We start from the raw sequence: 14,022 nt of genomic DNA on the forward strand, positions 1-14,022 counted from the left end.
TAAATTGCATATTTATTCTTGGTATATATAAAAGATAAAATAAACCTGATAATAATATTTATTATTTTTTAAATAGAATAAAATTTTAATTATTTTCCAATTGTCCGATTAACTTGTGCTTATATGGTACCCGTTAGTGAAGGAATGAAGCAGTGGTGGTGGCAACTAACTACTTTTCTTCCTTTTCTTGTAACGCAAGTCACTAGGGGAATTCAACCAATCTTTGTCCTCTTGAATTTCAGAAGTGGTTTGATACAGTTGCTGCAAATCAGAAGCAAAATGGACAATTCCCCTCTCCTTGCAATGCTTCTGAGGGTGGACTTTGGCTACTTTGAAACTAATCTCTCTCTCAATCAACAGCAAAAAAAAAAAAAAAAACAGTAATAGTCCTTCCATTTTAGAAAACAAAACATTCTAAACATCATTAAAACAAAATCTTAAAAGTCAATTACAAGCATGTCAAAAGAGATTATAAAGTCCCATCAAGTTTCCATTTCCAAATACCTAGTTGACCTCTACAAGTACATAAAAAGGAAGAGCAACATTAAATTTGAAATCCATCAAAATATATTCACAAACTTATTCTATGAACATCATAGCTCATATACCAACTTTCATGAAATGGATTGCAAATCATAGATTTGTAGTTTTGAAACCCCAAACTTCCATGCCACCACAACTTCTTCACTTGAAACATAAGAAAATGCATCCTCTTTTAAATGTTAACTTCAAATATGAACAGCAGGATCAAATGGTGCCTTTTCTTTCTCATTGCTGCAAACTGAAAGCACCCAAGTTCACCATGGTTCTTAGAAATTTGGTCAATACTTTCAGTTTTATAAATTTCTTGATAAAATGAAAAAAAAAAGGGTATAACTTACTTTGTAGAGTTGAAAGTTCAGAACTCTTCAATACATGCAACCTCTTTGCAGTAGAAACAAACATGCTGCCAAAATATATGAATTCCAGGATCAAAACTATCGGAACCAAAATAAAAATATAAATTGTCATAAAACGAAATAATTTATATGTATACATATATATAGTTTGATTCAAGTTTATGTAAAGGTAACCATGAGGCTGAACTATCGATAGTATGCCAGCTAGTTTTCATCTTGAAGAAACCGATGTTCTTGTCTTGAAATTTGCAGTTGAATAACAGTTGAAATATTCGCTTTTTAAGGCCTGTTACAGATAAAAATGCTTACTTCCATGGGACATCACCAACTAGGATCCTGTCTCCTTCATCATCTTCATAAATTAGGGTATATTCCCCACTTCCAGCTAATGGACCAGCTTCTGCTTTCGCTGATTCCTTGGCCTTGCTTTCGTTTTGGGTGGCAGATGGATCTCTTTGAGCTAAGATATAATTATAAAACAGAACAAGCTAACATAAAATAAGATATAATTAAGGGTGATAGAAGGGACATTTAGTATTATCTGGTTTATAGACTAACCTGCAAGCAAACCACTGAATAGATCATCTATAGCAAGTGAGAGTTCCTCATAGCTGTTATAGGCACTGAGATTTACTTTCCTTCCAATAGGGATTCCTTCCATGTTGATCTTTACAAATAACTGAGTTTTGGGATTTTCTGGTTTTCCTCCAGTGTCCTTGTCATTTGAGGATTCAGAAGCCGGCTTGGACAAGCTGTTGCTCGCAATATTTTTCCGGAATGATCGAATTGGAGGCCACCCCACAACTGGGGAATATTCAATTCTGCTCATTTTTAGGCAGTAAATAAGAAGAAAAATTATCATACTTGAATGGTATCAGCCAAGGGCTAACATGCTTGAATCAAACCATGCTCAGCTCTTAGCTGAAAGTTATCTACATTTAAATATACTTCGTTTTTTAGCTAAGAAAATACAGTTTTCTACCCTTTCTTTTATCTTATTTAAAGATCAGAGTAATAGTTTTTCTATGGCTTTTGTTATGAACCAAGTAGTAAAATGACACAAGCAAAGTATAAAAAGTTAAAGGAATAACAACCTTTTATTGGAGGTAATGTTAGTGGAGGCATCTGGATCAGCAGTAGCAAGACTACAACATGCTTTCCCATCAGCAAACTGAACCTCTCCCACTGCCATCCTAGGGCTACATGGCTGCTTAAAGTCTTCAGCCATTCCAGCAAGCTTCTTGGAGACTGGTAAGTTCCGGAAAAATGAAGCCTTTGAATGTTGTGGCTCCTCCTTGGTGTCTTTAGAAAACGCAGAATATATTGTAGAACCTGAGGACCATGGAGTTGGAGGAAGATTAACTTTATCACCTATTTTTTCAATACAAGAAATCTTTTGGCATTGGTTTTTGGTAGTATCTACGGGCCACTCTTTCTCTCCTGTTCTTGTTTCAGCTGTGTGTTGGAAAGCTCTCTTTGTTCCATGAGTTGTATTTCTGTTGTAGTCTAGAGCTTCCCCAGGTGGACCAAGCCTCAGTTCCAACTTCTTGTCCTCTGAGACTTTATGATTTACTAGCCATTCTTTGTTCATAAGATTAAGAAACTGAGGATAATCCACCATCTTATCAGTCACCATAAGAAGGGAAAATTATGAAAGTGATTCTAGCTGGTTGAACTAAGAAACAATGTTTTGGTTCTTAGAGAAAAAGACTCAACTCAGTGGAAGATAAGTGCAGAGACAATACTGAAACAGATAATAGGATTAAATATGCCTACTTGTGTCTACCTAGAGGCTAAACCAACAACAACACAAAATATCTAAGTACTTCACCAGCCTATATATATAAAAATTTGTTGCATTTCCATGGAGAAAGGCAATTTATGGGAATAAAATTACTTAGTGATATATGACAAGCTTGTGGGGGGAAATATAGCTAGGTGTGGCTCTTTTTAACTTCTTTGAAGTTTGCTCTCCTAGTTTCCTCTGGAGACTGAGTTTAGCACAGACAAATGAAAACTGCAGAAAGAACAGCTTGCACATAATGGTGATGCATAACCTAGACAAGACAACTTTGTTCTGTCTCGTTTTTTGTCAAGAACCAAATGGGTAGCCTAGACTCTTTATGATGCCTTATCCTAGGCTTTTAGGCAGATAGATAGACATTGCAAATGATAAGGACAGTATCACTGTTCATTTCCATTCATATATAATGAAAACAACTTGATGCATACATTTATACATTTGATTGAATACATATCCTCTACTGATTTCCCATAAAAACAATCTTATATATATGTATGTGTGTGTGTGTGTGTGTGTACACACATACGCGCATTTATAATGGTTCAAAAGAAGAAAGAAAATGAACCATTTGTTGTATTTAACTACAGTTTGGTTAGTAGTAGTATACGTAAACCCAGTCAACTCCTCTCATGTGTAGAAAACAAGGATATATTTTCTTTAATAGTTGAACTGAGAAGCTAGAATATTGATAAGGTCTTGATTTAAAAGAGAACTCCAAAAAGTAATAATTACATACATTTACAAATGCCTTCGGTTTTGTCATTATTAAACTGTTGACTCTTAATACTCTTTCAAGCATGCTTTCTGCAATCCGCGTTTCATGGATGGGTGGAGACGCCTACCTTTTGCCTTGATGGGTTTAGCATTTCAGAAAATGAAAGTTATTATTAACGAGTTGCTATATATACATATATATATAAGGATTCAAATTGAGACCCCAAACATGGTTTTAGTTGCCATTTTGTTTGTTTATAATGATTGTAGATGCAACGAATGTAATTACGGTAAAATTACAATGAATATCGACAATGAAGAAAACCCGAATCGTAAAATAATAACTATATTGTCATGTTACAGCCACTATTTAAATGGTGTATATATACGTACTTGTGTTCTATTCAAAGTAGGCAGTGGAAATGTTCAATGAATATAGTTGGGAGAGAAAAAAGAGAAAGTAAAACAAAACTAAAGTCTTGGTCATCATTATTATTAGCAGAACAACGAAGGCTTTTGAGCTCACCATCTGTTAATGGTGGTGGAGCCCTAATATCCCACTTATTAAGATATGAACGATCACTGCGTGACCTGATAATTCCCAACTTCACTTTAAGAGGAGCCTTTTTGGACCTTTTCTTTTTCTTCTCTTTATACTTCATGATCTTTATTATGATTACAAGTTTGCCTGCTACTAATTACCAACCAACCAAATCCCTCTTCTTAATTCATAATTACAACTACAACTAACATCAAATATGCTTAAAATCGTTTAGTTTTTTAACCTGTAAAACCGATTGTATCTGCCATGTTAATCATCTTCTACTAAGACTTTTAAGGAAAAAAATTGTCTGATGTATAGTATATAAGAGATTCGATTTGCTGCAAGAGAAATTGTAGTTTTTTTTTACTTACAAATGATGATTTACCAGATACTTACAAGACAAAACACTGTGCAAAGGTTCTTTTGTGATACAGCTTTTAAATGTTGATTGGATGTAAGGATATATTGTGCAAATTTGGGCCCAGAAAACACATCAACAATACTAGAATCATGTGAGTGGATTCAATTGGGAAATCTGGGGGCTGTCTGTCCAACAACCAAAGCCCCAAAGGCTTCCCAAATTCAAATTTTCTCAAGGTACACGAGCCAACTTTAATAGTATAGTTCACCATTTCAACTTCAAAGTGCGAGGAAGACCATGACCTTCCTCCAAGGACACCCTTAATATGGAACTTGAATTCAGGCCACTAAGACTGTCAACTTTCCATAAAGCTAGTGATGCATTCACTGTATGTGTGCGAGCGCGCTGCGTGTGTACATATTTTCCTGCCAACCCACCAAGTAATAGAAAGGAGTTTTGGCAGGCGCAGGGGAAACAACTTGATAAACAAGAACTAGAATATATAACCTGGCATCTTATTATTGATAATATTTAGATATTCAAGTCATTATTGCTCATGCTTCATTTACAACATGAAACCTAGTTTCTATAGAAATGAACTGGTTCTAGTGAAGGCCAGTATATCGCCATCAGCATCTGACTTACAGGGCACTCTCATCTTGTTTGAGCAACTGCAGCCTGTCCCATCATCTGAATAAAACCGGACAAATTAGTTCAATTAGAAGTTATAAACATGCTGGTGTCTGTATAAATAATGGGATATATAAAAGAAAAGTGAGACCTGAAAGTAAAATTCGAGCTTCTTCCTCAAGATTGCATGCTCTTGCTTGATATGTTGAAAATTCCTAATGCATCTATAAAAAAGAATAAAGATATTGAATTCACTTTAGAAAGGGTTAACAGTTTAATTCAGAATGCCAAATTTAAGTTCAGTTAGGCAATGTACTAATCCGTATATATATGAGGAAGTAGAGAAGAAATATACGCTTCAGCATTTCCTGCAGCGCAGTATTGTCTGAACACTGCGCATTCACTGGTCACCTTTTTAGCTCCAATGCTACAAGTAAATCATAAGTTAGCACAATAATTACATTGCTACTAATAAAACTGGTAACATCAATTCACTTTTTCTTCTTATTTTCTAATGTGGGTATTTAAGAATTCACCTGGAGCTGCTACCCTTGAATTGGTGCATGTAATCATCAAGTTTACTGAAGTTAATAGGCCTACTATTCCTGCATGCATGGATATATGTGTTGTAATCTTAACCTTATTGACTTTTATTATGAGACTATTTATATAGGTATAGCGAACCCTTACAGTGTCAGTTCGATGTTCTGAATCAATCTAGTCGAGTCAGTGTAAAACAGTGTGACAATTTCTTGTACAAAATTAGGGTTGGCATCATCTTGTAACTCCTCTAGCTGGATGAATTGCTCGTCAAGGTAACCCTAAAACAATGTTTCAATAAGCACATTTACTTGATTTGACTATAAATATTGAGCATATGAAAGAAACGTAGAAAAAATTTACATGGCACGCTATTGAGTAGCAATGCTTGAATCAAATACTAATGATATGCAAGGATTTGTGTTGGACAAGTAAGATGAAAATGTGCAATTCGTGAAAAACAAATATGTTCATATTTTTAGTTAAAAGTGTTTGTATAGTTAAAAATTAAGAAAAGTGAAAGTAATAAAACAAAAGTAGAGCAAAGAAGAAAAAAAAAAGTAAAAGCATGAGTGCAAATTAAGCAAATTCGAAAGGTAAAAACTGAAAATTTTCCCAAAAGAAAAGATTTTGAAATACATTGAGGTTAGAAACAGGGAATGGTGCTACACTTTTTCTTTTGCTTAGGGATTATTTTGTTCCCCTAACATTGGATTGCATATTCTTGAAAAATTCTTGGAGTGGGCTTCAAGTTAAACAAAACCATCCAAGATATATCACATAGACTTAATTCTCAAGCAACCAATTTTCCAAAAAAAAAAAAAAAAAATAGTGTCGACATTTTAAAGGCTAAAGTAAAGAAAAATTGACGGGTTAGATTCAGTTTATTATTATTTTCGTCACATTTCAATGCAATGCAGTTTAAATTATTATGTGAATGATGATTAAAGATATAAATAAATAATGAAAACGAGAGATGCAGAGAGAGAGCTAGGACCTGATCAAAGAGAGACCTTCTTATGCAGGCAATTTGGTTTTGCATGCCATACCCATCCATCCTCAGGCTTTGTTTTCGTTTCCTTTGTAAAAGAAGTGCTAAAAAACCGATACTTCAACGTAGCTTTGCTCTACGTTGTGGTGTTGCCCTCAACGACAAGGGTATGCCTCTGTATTTATAGTATAAGGCCTCTGCACGGGCGTGATAAAAAGAAAAGGAAAGAAATAACACAAGGTAAAATATAACCAAAAAAAAAAAAAAAAAGTTAAAAATCAAGAGGCTTACGTGTCAAACTTATGACTATGATACCCATTGAGATTTTTTCGATGTTTTGGCTAAAAGAACTGAAAAGAAAAAAGAAATTGTTGATGAAATATGATATTCCTAGGAGACATTGCTTTTCGTAGCATCCATATATAAATATAAATCTATACTTATTTAAATATATAAATTATAAAGAATTGGGACTTATTTTAAAATTTTAAAATATAATAATTAAGATTTAAGAAAAAGAGAGCTTAGATTAGAAACATACTTAAAAGAGAGAGCTCAGATTAGTAACATACTCATTTTAAACCATCCCTTAAATGTTCATCTAAAATTTCATCAATAATATAACAAATTAATGAACATCAAATTAATTCTTATTAGTTTTAAAACTTCAAACTCTAAACCTTAAACAAACAAAATCATTACCCTTAACTCTAAATTTTACCATCCTACATCCTAATTTTAAATCTAAACCTAAACACTAAAATCATAAACCTTAAGCACTAAACTAAAAAACTTGTGCACTAAACTTAAAAACTTCGAACCATAAATCTTGCTTTACCGATATTATTAGAATAATTAGAGTTAGAGGACATGGCATTAATTAAGAATTTTAAAAATAAATAATGTGATATATTATTACTTATTAGTGGAGATCTAAAAATCAACATTTTATAGTCATCTAAATATTATAATTTAAACTCTTTAACATTTATATCTGACAAGCACGTGACCAACTGCAAAACAAAGAAATATTCGTTTTTTTTTCTTTAATGAATCGACCGCTACCAATCCAAAAGCTGAAGATGAGGTTTTGGTTATGGGGACGTGGCTAATAAACGTTGGCCAAAGCAGAGTGAGGTCCCTGTTGCGGTGTTCAATTCCAGCTGTCGACCAGCACAGGAAACCTTCCCAAAAGTTACAGTATATTATATTATATATATGTGTGTGTGTGTGTCCATCGTCGAACAAACCAAATCATGCAATGAATTTCTATCATGAAGAACGTACGGCTGCTCAGTTACATAAAACTAGAGGGGAATCGATTAAAGTTGACAGTACGTAAGAATTCTGTTATGCCAACCTGCCTGTCTCCACTTATACCTTCACAGTACAACATCTTACAGATCTAAAGCTAATCAGCAACTTTAAATGCAACCATGTCTGCTTATCTGAAAAAAATGATTACTGATTTCAGGGCAGCTAGCCTCTTCGGATAAATCTAATTTTGGAGTGGAATGTGGAGCAAGTTGAATGTATCAACCTAGCACCATAAGCAAAATATTTGTAGATGTTGCAACACATGGTCATTAGCTAACCTAGAACTGTGATGCCTTAAAATAAAACTTTAATCTGCATGGCTGCCATCAAGATTGGATAAAGTCAACAACTTAATGAAGTACATTTTATCTAAAAACAGCTACAATTCCTTAATAACCTTCAGGTTTAGTTTGTTTTTAGTAACATTGGTTCTTCTAAGCAAAAGAGAAATAAAATGCCAAAAGGATCATGAAGCAGTCAGAAAAGGAAAACAGAAGAGGCCAAATTTATGTTAATGATTGGAATGAGAACATTACCTTTATACATGAGCAGACAGTGGTCCTTGTCATGTATCTTTCTCTGTCCATCTCTCCTGTGAAACTGTTAGCGAAAAGTTAGAAGAGTGAAGAGTTGAGAAGAATGCTGATGCTCCCTTTATTCCTTTGCCAGTTGCCACCCATTGAAGAAAGAGTGGGGGAGAGGGGGTAAAAGGGGGTTTAACAGGAGCATCGACCTCTCACTGTCTCCCTCAAATGGTCTTTAGTAGATGCTTGATAACATCTTTTTTGTTAAAGGAAAGGCTATATGGACACGTGGAATTGGATGAGAACATGAATTGCTGATTTGACTTTCACCGGAAGGATCAATATTCGCTCTTCTATCATTGTAACCTATGCTGATAAGAATCCCACCATGGACATGATAAACACTACACGCAATGACAGGTTTGCTTCTAATAAGGTTGAAGCTTAAAAAGAAACAATTCTTAGAAACCCGAAATTTGAAGTTTCTGAATCAACTCAACTAAGCCTTCATCCCAAAAATAGCTGTGATAAGCTAGAGGAATCTTTATGTATGCTTTCTCCATCCATGTCATTTAAAGATGACTTGGCAACTTTAAAGAGTACTTTCCAAGACCAAAGCATACAACCCAATATCTTATCAGTATTATAAGTCCATTCAGAAAAAAGCACTTTAAACATCAAACCAATCACTAAGAACCATGATTCAGTTTGATGAAATAGCATCCTTGTGCCGCAGTATAAAAGAATGAATTAGAACTTAACCAGCAGTCAGAACTGTTGCATTAGCTTAAAGGATTTGTAAATAAGCCACTGCAAACTAGCCTATGAGAAAGGAAAAAAAGTGACAATTTCAAGAACATTAGGCTCAGTGTATTTTATATAGCTAAAATGTCTAGGGAAGAAAGTAGGAAGACACCAACTTTAAAGAACATTAAGGGATATAAATGGCACCTGTCTGGAAAGAAGAGGTAGAGGCAACTCCATCAAACAATTTGTGGGCCTTCAAAGAATAACTTTTGCATTCATTCAGAACATTTGAATGGGTATATACTCCAAAAAACTGTGGGCGACGATGAATCATCCAAAAGTCATATTGAGGTTTGTAGATAAATCATTTCATTCAACTACGCAAGAATCTAATTGCCTGGTATACATTAATGAGAGTAGCACCAGCTACTGCAGCTTTCTTAGGCCCTTCTGCCAAGGTCCATCCAAATAAGCTGGATTAGACATAATTTCCTCAAACGAACCAGCAAAAGCAGAAAACCTGACTAATGATGGGGACACCCTACTGAATAATAATAATAATAAAATAACATCAATGGAAGACAAACCGAATAGCTTTGAGAAATTCAAAACAAATGCCATTGGCAGGGTAGGGGAAATCAACAAAATGACTGGACCAAATATGACCACAACTTTGGCTGAAAATAACTTCATGCACATCAAGCAAAAAATATATCTCCATGCACATACAAATTATAATCAATAGAACTCGTGCTGTTACTACTGTCAAAGATGGAATCTAATAAAACATCAATACCATCTAGGCACCAATGTGAGTTCAACACTGAAGCAGCAAGATGGACCTCACCAGATTTTATGTTTGTTAGACAGCCCAATCTACAATAGGCAGCTTCATAACAGCATAGCATGTAATGCTCCTATCTTGCACAACAAAGAAAAGCATTACATAGTGCAATGAAACTGTACAGGATGCAAATGATCAACCAAGGCAACTGTTAGGAGGGTTTTAAATGCTCCCTAGTTCATATCTTGGTATTCCTCAGCAACTTCCTTAAATAATAACAGAAATATAAGACAATTATCAGGTGTTGAATCTATCATATGCTATATAGACTCTGTCTGTGCATATTAAGTTCAGAAAACCGTAAGCATAGAGCATCCTCTGACACATTTTCTTGAAACAAAATTTATAACCAGAAAGAATAGATCAACAACTCAACAGCTTAGTGTTAGCTTAGTCCAAAGAGCTTGTAATCAATTTGGAATTACTATAGAGCAGACTTTCTTGGATGGACAAGAACAGAAAGTCATACTTTAAAATGTCACGCACATAAAGCACTAAAACTCCAGTAAGAAATGCCTAATCTTCAAACCTCTTTTGTAATGATTGAAATTAGCTAATATATTGAAAGAAGATTGTTGCATTCAGGATGTTCAGGATTGTCAATTCCAGGCTACAATAATTGCCACAAACAAGACTATAAGTAGGAGAACTTCACATTAGATTCTGTTGTCATATAGAGAAATAAGTAGACAAGAACATAGAAATGGAAATAGAAGGAAAAATTAGCCTAGGAATTAACATCAGAAATGTGTCGGTCTTGCAACACTTCATCTCGTTTGCTACAACCTACACCAGAAAATGAGATTATTTGATCAAAGCAAGGATATGGGTAAAAGCAGAACTTTAGAACCAGCTAATCACCATAACTTTTTCCATAGCATCACTAAGTGCATGCAGTCATACTAGTATTCATTAATTACAAAAGGTAGTACTAAATTTATCAGATAAACTTTTAAGAAAAAGACACTGTAAGATAGTCCACAAGACTTACAAAAGGTAGTACTAAATTTATCAGATAAACTTATAAGAAAAAGACACTGTAAGATAGTCCACAAGACTTACAAAAGGTAGTACTAAATTTATCATATAAACTTATAAGAAAAAGACACTGTAAGATAGTCCACAAGACCCATTCCTTTCCCCCTATAATACAGCAACTCACAATTAGCTTTTGAAGTCCAATTCAGGTCAAATCCCCATAATTACTAGCATCAACTGTAGTATGCATGTGATTTATAAAACCTTTATCATTTTCAAACAGACACACGGCAGGGAGAGACAACACAGAAATGTATTAAACACTCACATCTTTGGGGTCAAGTAGATCTATTCCAGACTGATCAGAAGGTGTAGACTTGGACATCTATAAAATTCAACCCCCAAATTCTATATCAGTCAGCATCAGAAAAATTCATTCTGGAGAACAAGCATCTAAGGTAGAACAGTTTCATCAAGAAGTATTTATTTTCTTTTTGCTGGTCATTTTATCATATTTTGGATATCAATTAACTAGGTTAAAGTTTGAAGAAACCACTGTTATGACCTTGAATAAACAATGGAAGTGAAAAAGTTGGTAAAGAATGCGTTACATTAATTGAATATGTGACTATGAGATTATTGAAGCCACCTTAAGACTGTTTGGTTTATCTATTCTATATTATTACAAAAGCTTAAGACTTAACCATTACTTTGATACCCTAAGTCACTGAGAAAAATATCACCGTAGAAACAGAAGTTCAAAAGAATATGCTGGGTTCTTAAAGTGCTAAGAATTCCCATGTGATCACCCTCAAGTAGATCATCAAAGAGGAAATTGCACTATATAAGAGGTGGATGGATCAGCAACTCTTATATTTGTCTACCGTATCCAAGTTTTTCATATCTAAATATAGATTCATGGTCTTTGCAAGACCGTCACCGAGGGACATAAGTCGAACTCCAGCTGGAGTATTAGCAGCCTCAGAACCTACATAAGGGAGCAAACTTAGATAAGAACCCTTCAAATTTAAGAGGCTTCATAAGTTTCTATGCAAGGTCTAAACCAAGTATTGGAATAAAAATGCACCTTAAAAATAGCAACACAACACCTGAGACCAAAATAGAATATTAGAAGAATCAGAGCTTTAGCAATGATAATGTACAGCAGCCAAAAAAGAGGCACAGACATGACAATGAATCAACTCTTTAAAAAAACATATATTGATATATATTTCTCACCATCCCAGCTTTTTCCACTTTCTTCCACCACATAAATAGTTAACACGATCAGCCAACTGATGAGTCAACTCCAACTGCTGCTTCTGATCTGCACCAACTGGGAAACAGACTGCAGATGCATGCCGCAATTGTGTATGAATCGTGCATCTTCAAATCACTTTATCAAAATATCATCAGCATTTTCCAAATAAGATATTCAAACTATCAAAGTTGTTAGACATGCTCAAATAAAAGATGATACTCATGTTCCCAGAACCACCTATTACTAAAGAATATCAGAAGGCATCAGAACAGGATAGGTCAATAGAGCAACTCCAACATTTTCATCTCTCTACAGAACCATTACAGAGGAACAAGAGGAAAATGTTGTCAGCACCTAAGCATATGGGGTGATGCTCAATGATGATTTCTAAAGAAGTTTATCAGATGCCAGCCAAATTCTTCTCCTGGTAACGCTGGTAAAAGGTTATGGTACAAAACACTAATGTCAAAGCTACAATGATAGTAATAAGTAATGACAAGATCAATAATAAGTTACTGAGATCACGTCATAAATCTGAAAACTCGCCAGCTTGCGAGATTTCTCTTTGAACTGAATTATTCTGCTTAGCCAACCAATTGGTATGGTAGAGCTTGGTAGCTCATCAATTCCACATGAGCTCAAAACACGTGACTGCGCAAGGACAGAAGCCTAGGCCAAATGCAATTATTGATTTATTTCTCAGCGACCAGAACTTCAAATATACAGCTAAATGACTCATAAAATACCATAAAGGACCAAAAGTTGCAGCAAACCTTTGAGTGCAATCTACACGTAAAGAAAAAAATGAATCAATTGAAAATAACTCTCGAGTCATCCAGAACCAAGATGAATCTATCTTTAAAAAGCACCCCAACATAAATGGTTGATTGTGAGACAAAGAATATCAATGCGAAACCTGCATGTAGATAATATTTCAAACATACCGCAGGAAATCCATAATGAAAAAGAATCGTACGAGTTCTGTAAAGATAGAGCCGTAACAGTGAAGGGTCCTCGTAAGTGTCAAAATAACAAAGACGCGCACTAGCTTAACCTAGTTCATTTTATTCTGTTCTCATTGAAACCCAGAATATTGAAGGCTTTCAATTGTCCATTTCATGAATCTATGACTTGGCATCCAGAACCTGCTACGGAACCTGCTCTTGAGATATTCTCAAGACCTATCACAAGAATACCAAGTATATGGAGAAGCAAAAAGTAAAAGATGGCACATTATCTATTCCACCATGAAAATTTAGGAAAGTTCACTACTCAAGGACAAAAGTACATATCATCGGTGCTCACAGCAACATCTAAAGCAATGAATGTTACTAAAAAAACAGGCCAAATTTTATTCCATACACTTCAAAAGAAGTAGCTACATTGCTGATACCATGATACCATATTGTTCGTTATCACTTAACATGTTTGATCTCGAGTACGTAGCAGAGAAAGTCGGGAGAACCTGAAGCGCCATTGTCTCAGTCTATAGCACGATTGTGACGGATTAATTCAAAATTTTAAAGTATTTACCTCGAAATCCACCAAAAGACCTGGTTTAATACAAAAGCGAACCCAAAAATAAAATGGAAATAAAATTTAGTTTTCACCGATTTAAAGACGAAGTACAGCGAAGATGAGAGGCGATGAGAAGAATGAGAAATTGAGAGATAACTACGCTCCCCATTTTTTTCACTTCTTTTCTCGGAAGAGGGGATTCAAATTTGCTTTTGGACGAGATTTAATCCAGCAAATATGAGCGAGAAAGTGTGGATAGATTTTGTTTTCTACAATTTTTTCACTTGGCACCCTGATTCAAAGTCGTTGATCCTATTTGCCTCGTTTCGTCTTATGCCGCGCGCGCCCGC

General features: G+C 34.8%; 2 protein-coding genes and 1 long non-coding RNA gene across 3 annotated transcripts; all 3 read right to left on the reverse strand.

The window, feature by feature from the left end:
• Positions 1-395: 395 nt before the first annotated feature.
• Positions 396-3,074, reverse strand: LOC105771085 (auxin-responsive protein IAA6). The gene is made up of 5 exons (XM_012592490.2): positions 1,994-3,074; positions 1,458-1,720; positions 1,209-1,359; positions 882-946; positions 396-781 (listed from the first exon to the last, which is right to left on the reverse strand). Exons 1-5 carry the CDS (start codon positions 2,533-2,535, stop codon positions 729-731), a joined length of 1,074 nt encoding a protein of 357 aa, XP_012447944.1. The 5' UTR covers positions 2,536-3,074; the 3' UTR covers positions 396-728.
• A 1,747-nt stretch (positions 3,075-4,821) lies between these two features.
• LOC105770330 (histidine-containing phosphotransfer protein 4) lies at positions 4,822-6,675 on the reverse strand. Its single transcript, XM_012591483.2, has 6 exons — positions 6,490-6,675; positions 5,643-5,773; positions 5,489-5,557; positions 5,308-5,379; positions 5,104-5,176; positions 4,822-5,012 (listed from the first exon to the last, which is right to left on the reverse strand). The coding sequence occupies exons 1-6, from the start codon at positions 6,547-6,549 to the stop codon at positions 4,977-4,979; spliced, it is 441 nt and encodes a 146-aa protein (XP_012446937.1). The 5' UTR covers positions 6,550-6,675; the 3' UTR covers positions 4,822-4,976.
• A 3,625-nt stretch (positions 6,676-10,300) lies between these two features.
• Positions 10,301-12,942, reverse strand: LOC128041254 (uncharacterized). The gene is made up of 3 exons (XR_008195976.1): positions 12,133-12,942; positions 11,981-12,002; positions 10,301-11,881 (listed from the first exon to the last, which is right to left on the reverse strand). It is a non-coding gene; the product is annotated as an uncharacterized LOC128041254 (long non-coding RNA).
• Between the last annotated feature and the right edge of the window lie 1,080 nt (positions 12,943-14,022).

The sequence above is a fragment of the Gossypium raimondii genome, chromosome 5, assembly GCF_025698545.1.
Source record: "Gossypium raimondii isolate GPD5lz chromosome 5, ASM2569854v1, whole genome shotgun sequence".
Lineage (NCBI taxonomy): Eukaryota > Viridiplantae > Streptophyta > Magnoliopsida > Malvales > Malvaceae > Gossypium > Gossypium raimondii.

Excerpts from the sequence above, each read along its gene's own strand:
- LOC105771085 (XM_012592490.2), bottom strand. The coding sequence starts at position 2,535 with ATGGTGACTGATAAGATGGTGGATTATCCTCAGTTTCTTAATCTTATG. Across the intron at positions 1,721-1,993 it reads AACATTACCTCCAATAAAAG|AATTGAATATTCCCCAGTTG; the intron begins GTTGTTATTCCT and ends AAAAATGAGCAG. Across the intron at positions 947-1,208 it reads GTTGGTGATGTCCCATGGAA|CATGTTTGTTTCTACTGCAA; the intron begins GTAAGCATTTTT and ends ATATTTTGGCAG.
- LOC105770330 (XM_012591483.2), bottom strand. The coding sequence starts at position 6,549 with ATGGATGGGTATGGCATGCAAAACCAAATTGCCTGCATAAGAAGGTCT. Across the intron at positions 5,774-6,489 it reads GAAGGTCTCTCTTTGATCAG|GGTTACCTTGACGAGCAATT; the intron begins GTCCTAGCTCTC and ends ACATTGTTTTAG. Across the intron at positions 5,013-5,103 it reads AGCTCGAATTTTACTTTCAG|ATGATGGGACAGGCTGCAGT; the intron begins GTCTCACTTTTC and ends GGTTTTATTCAG.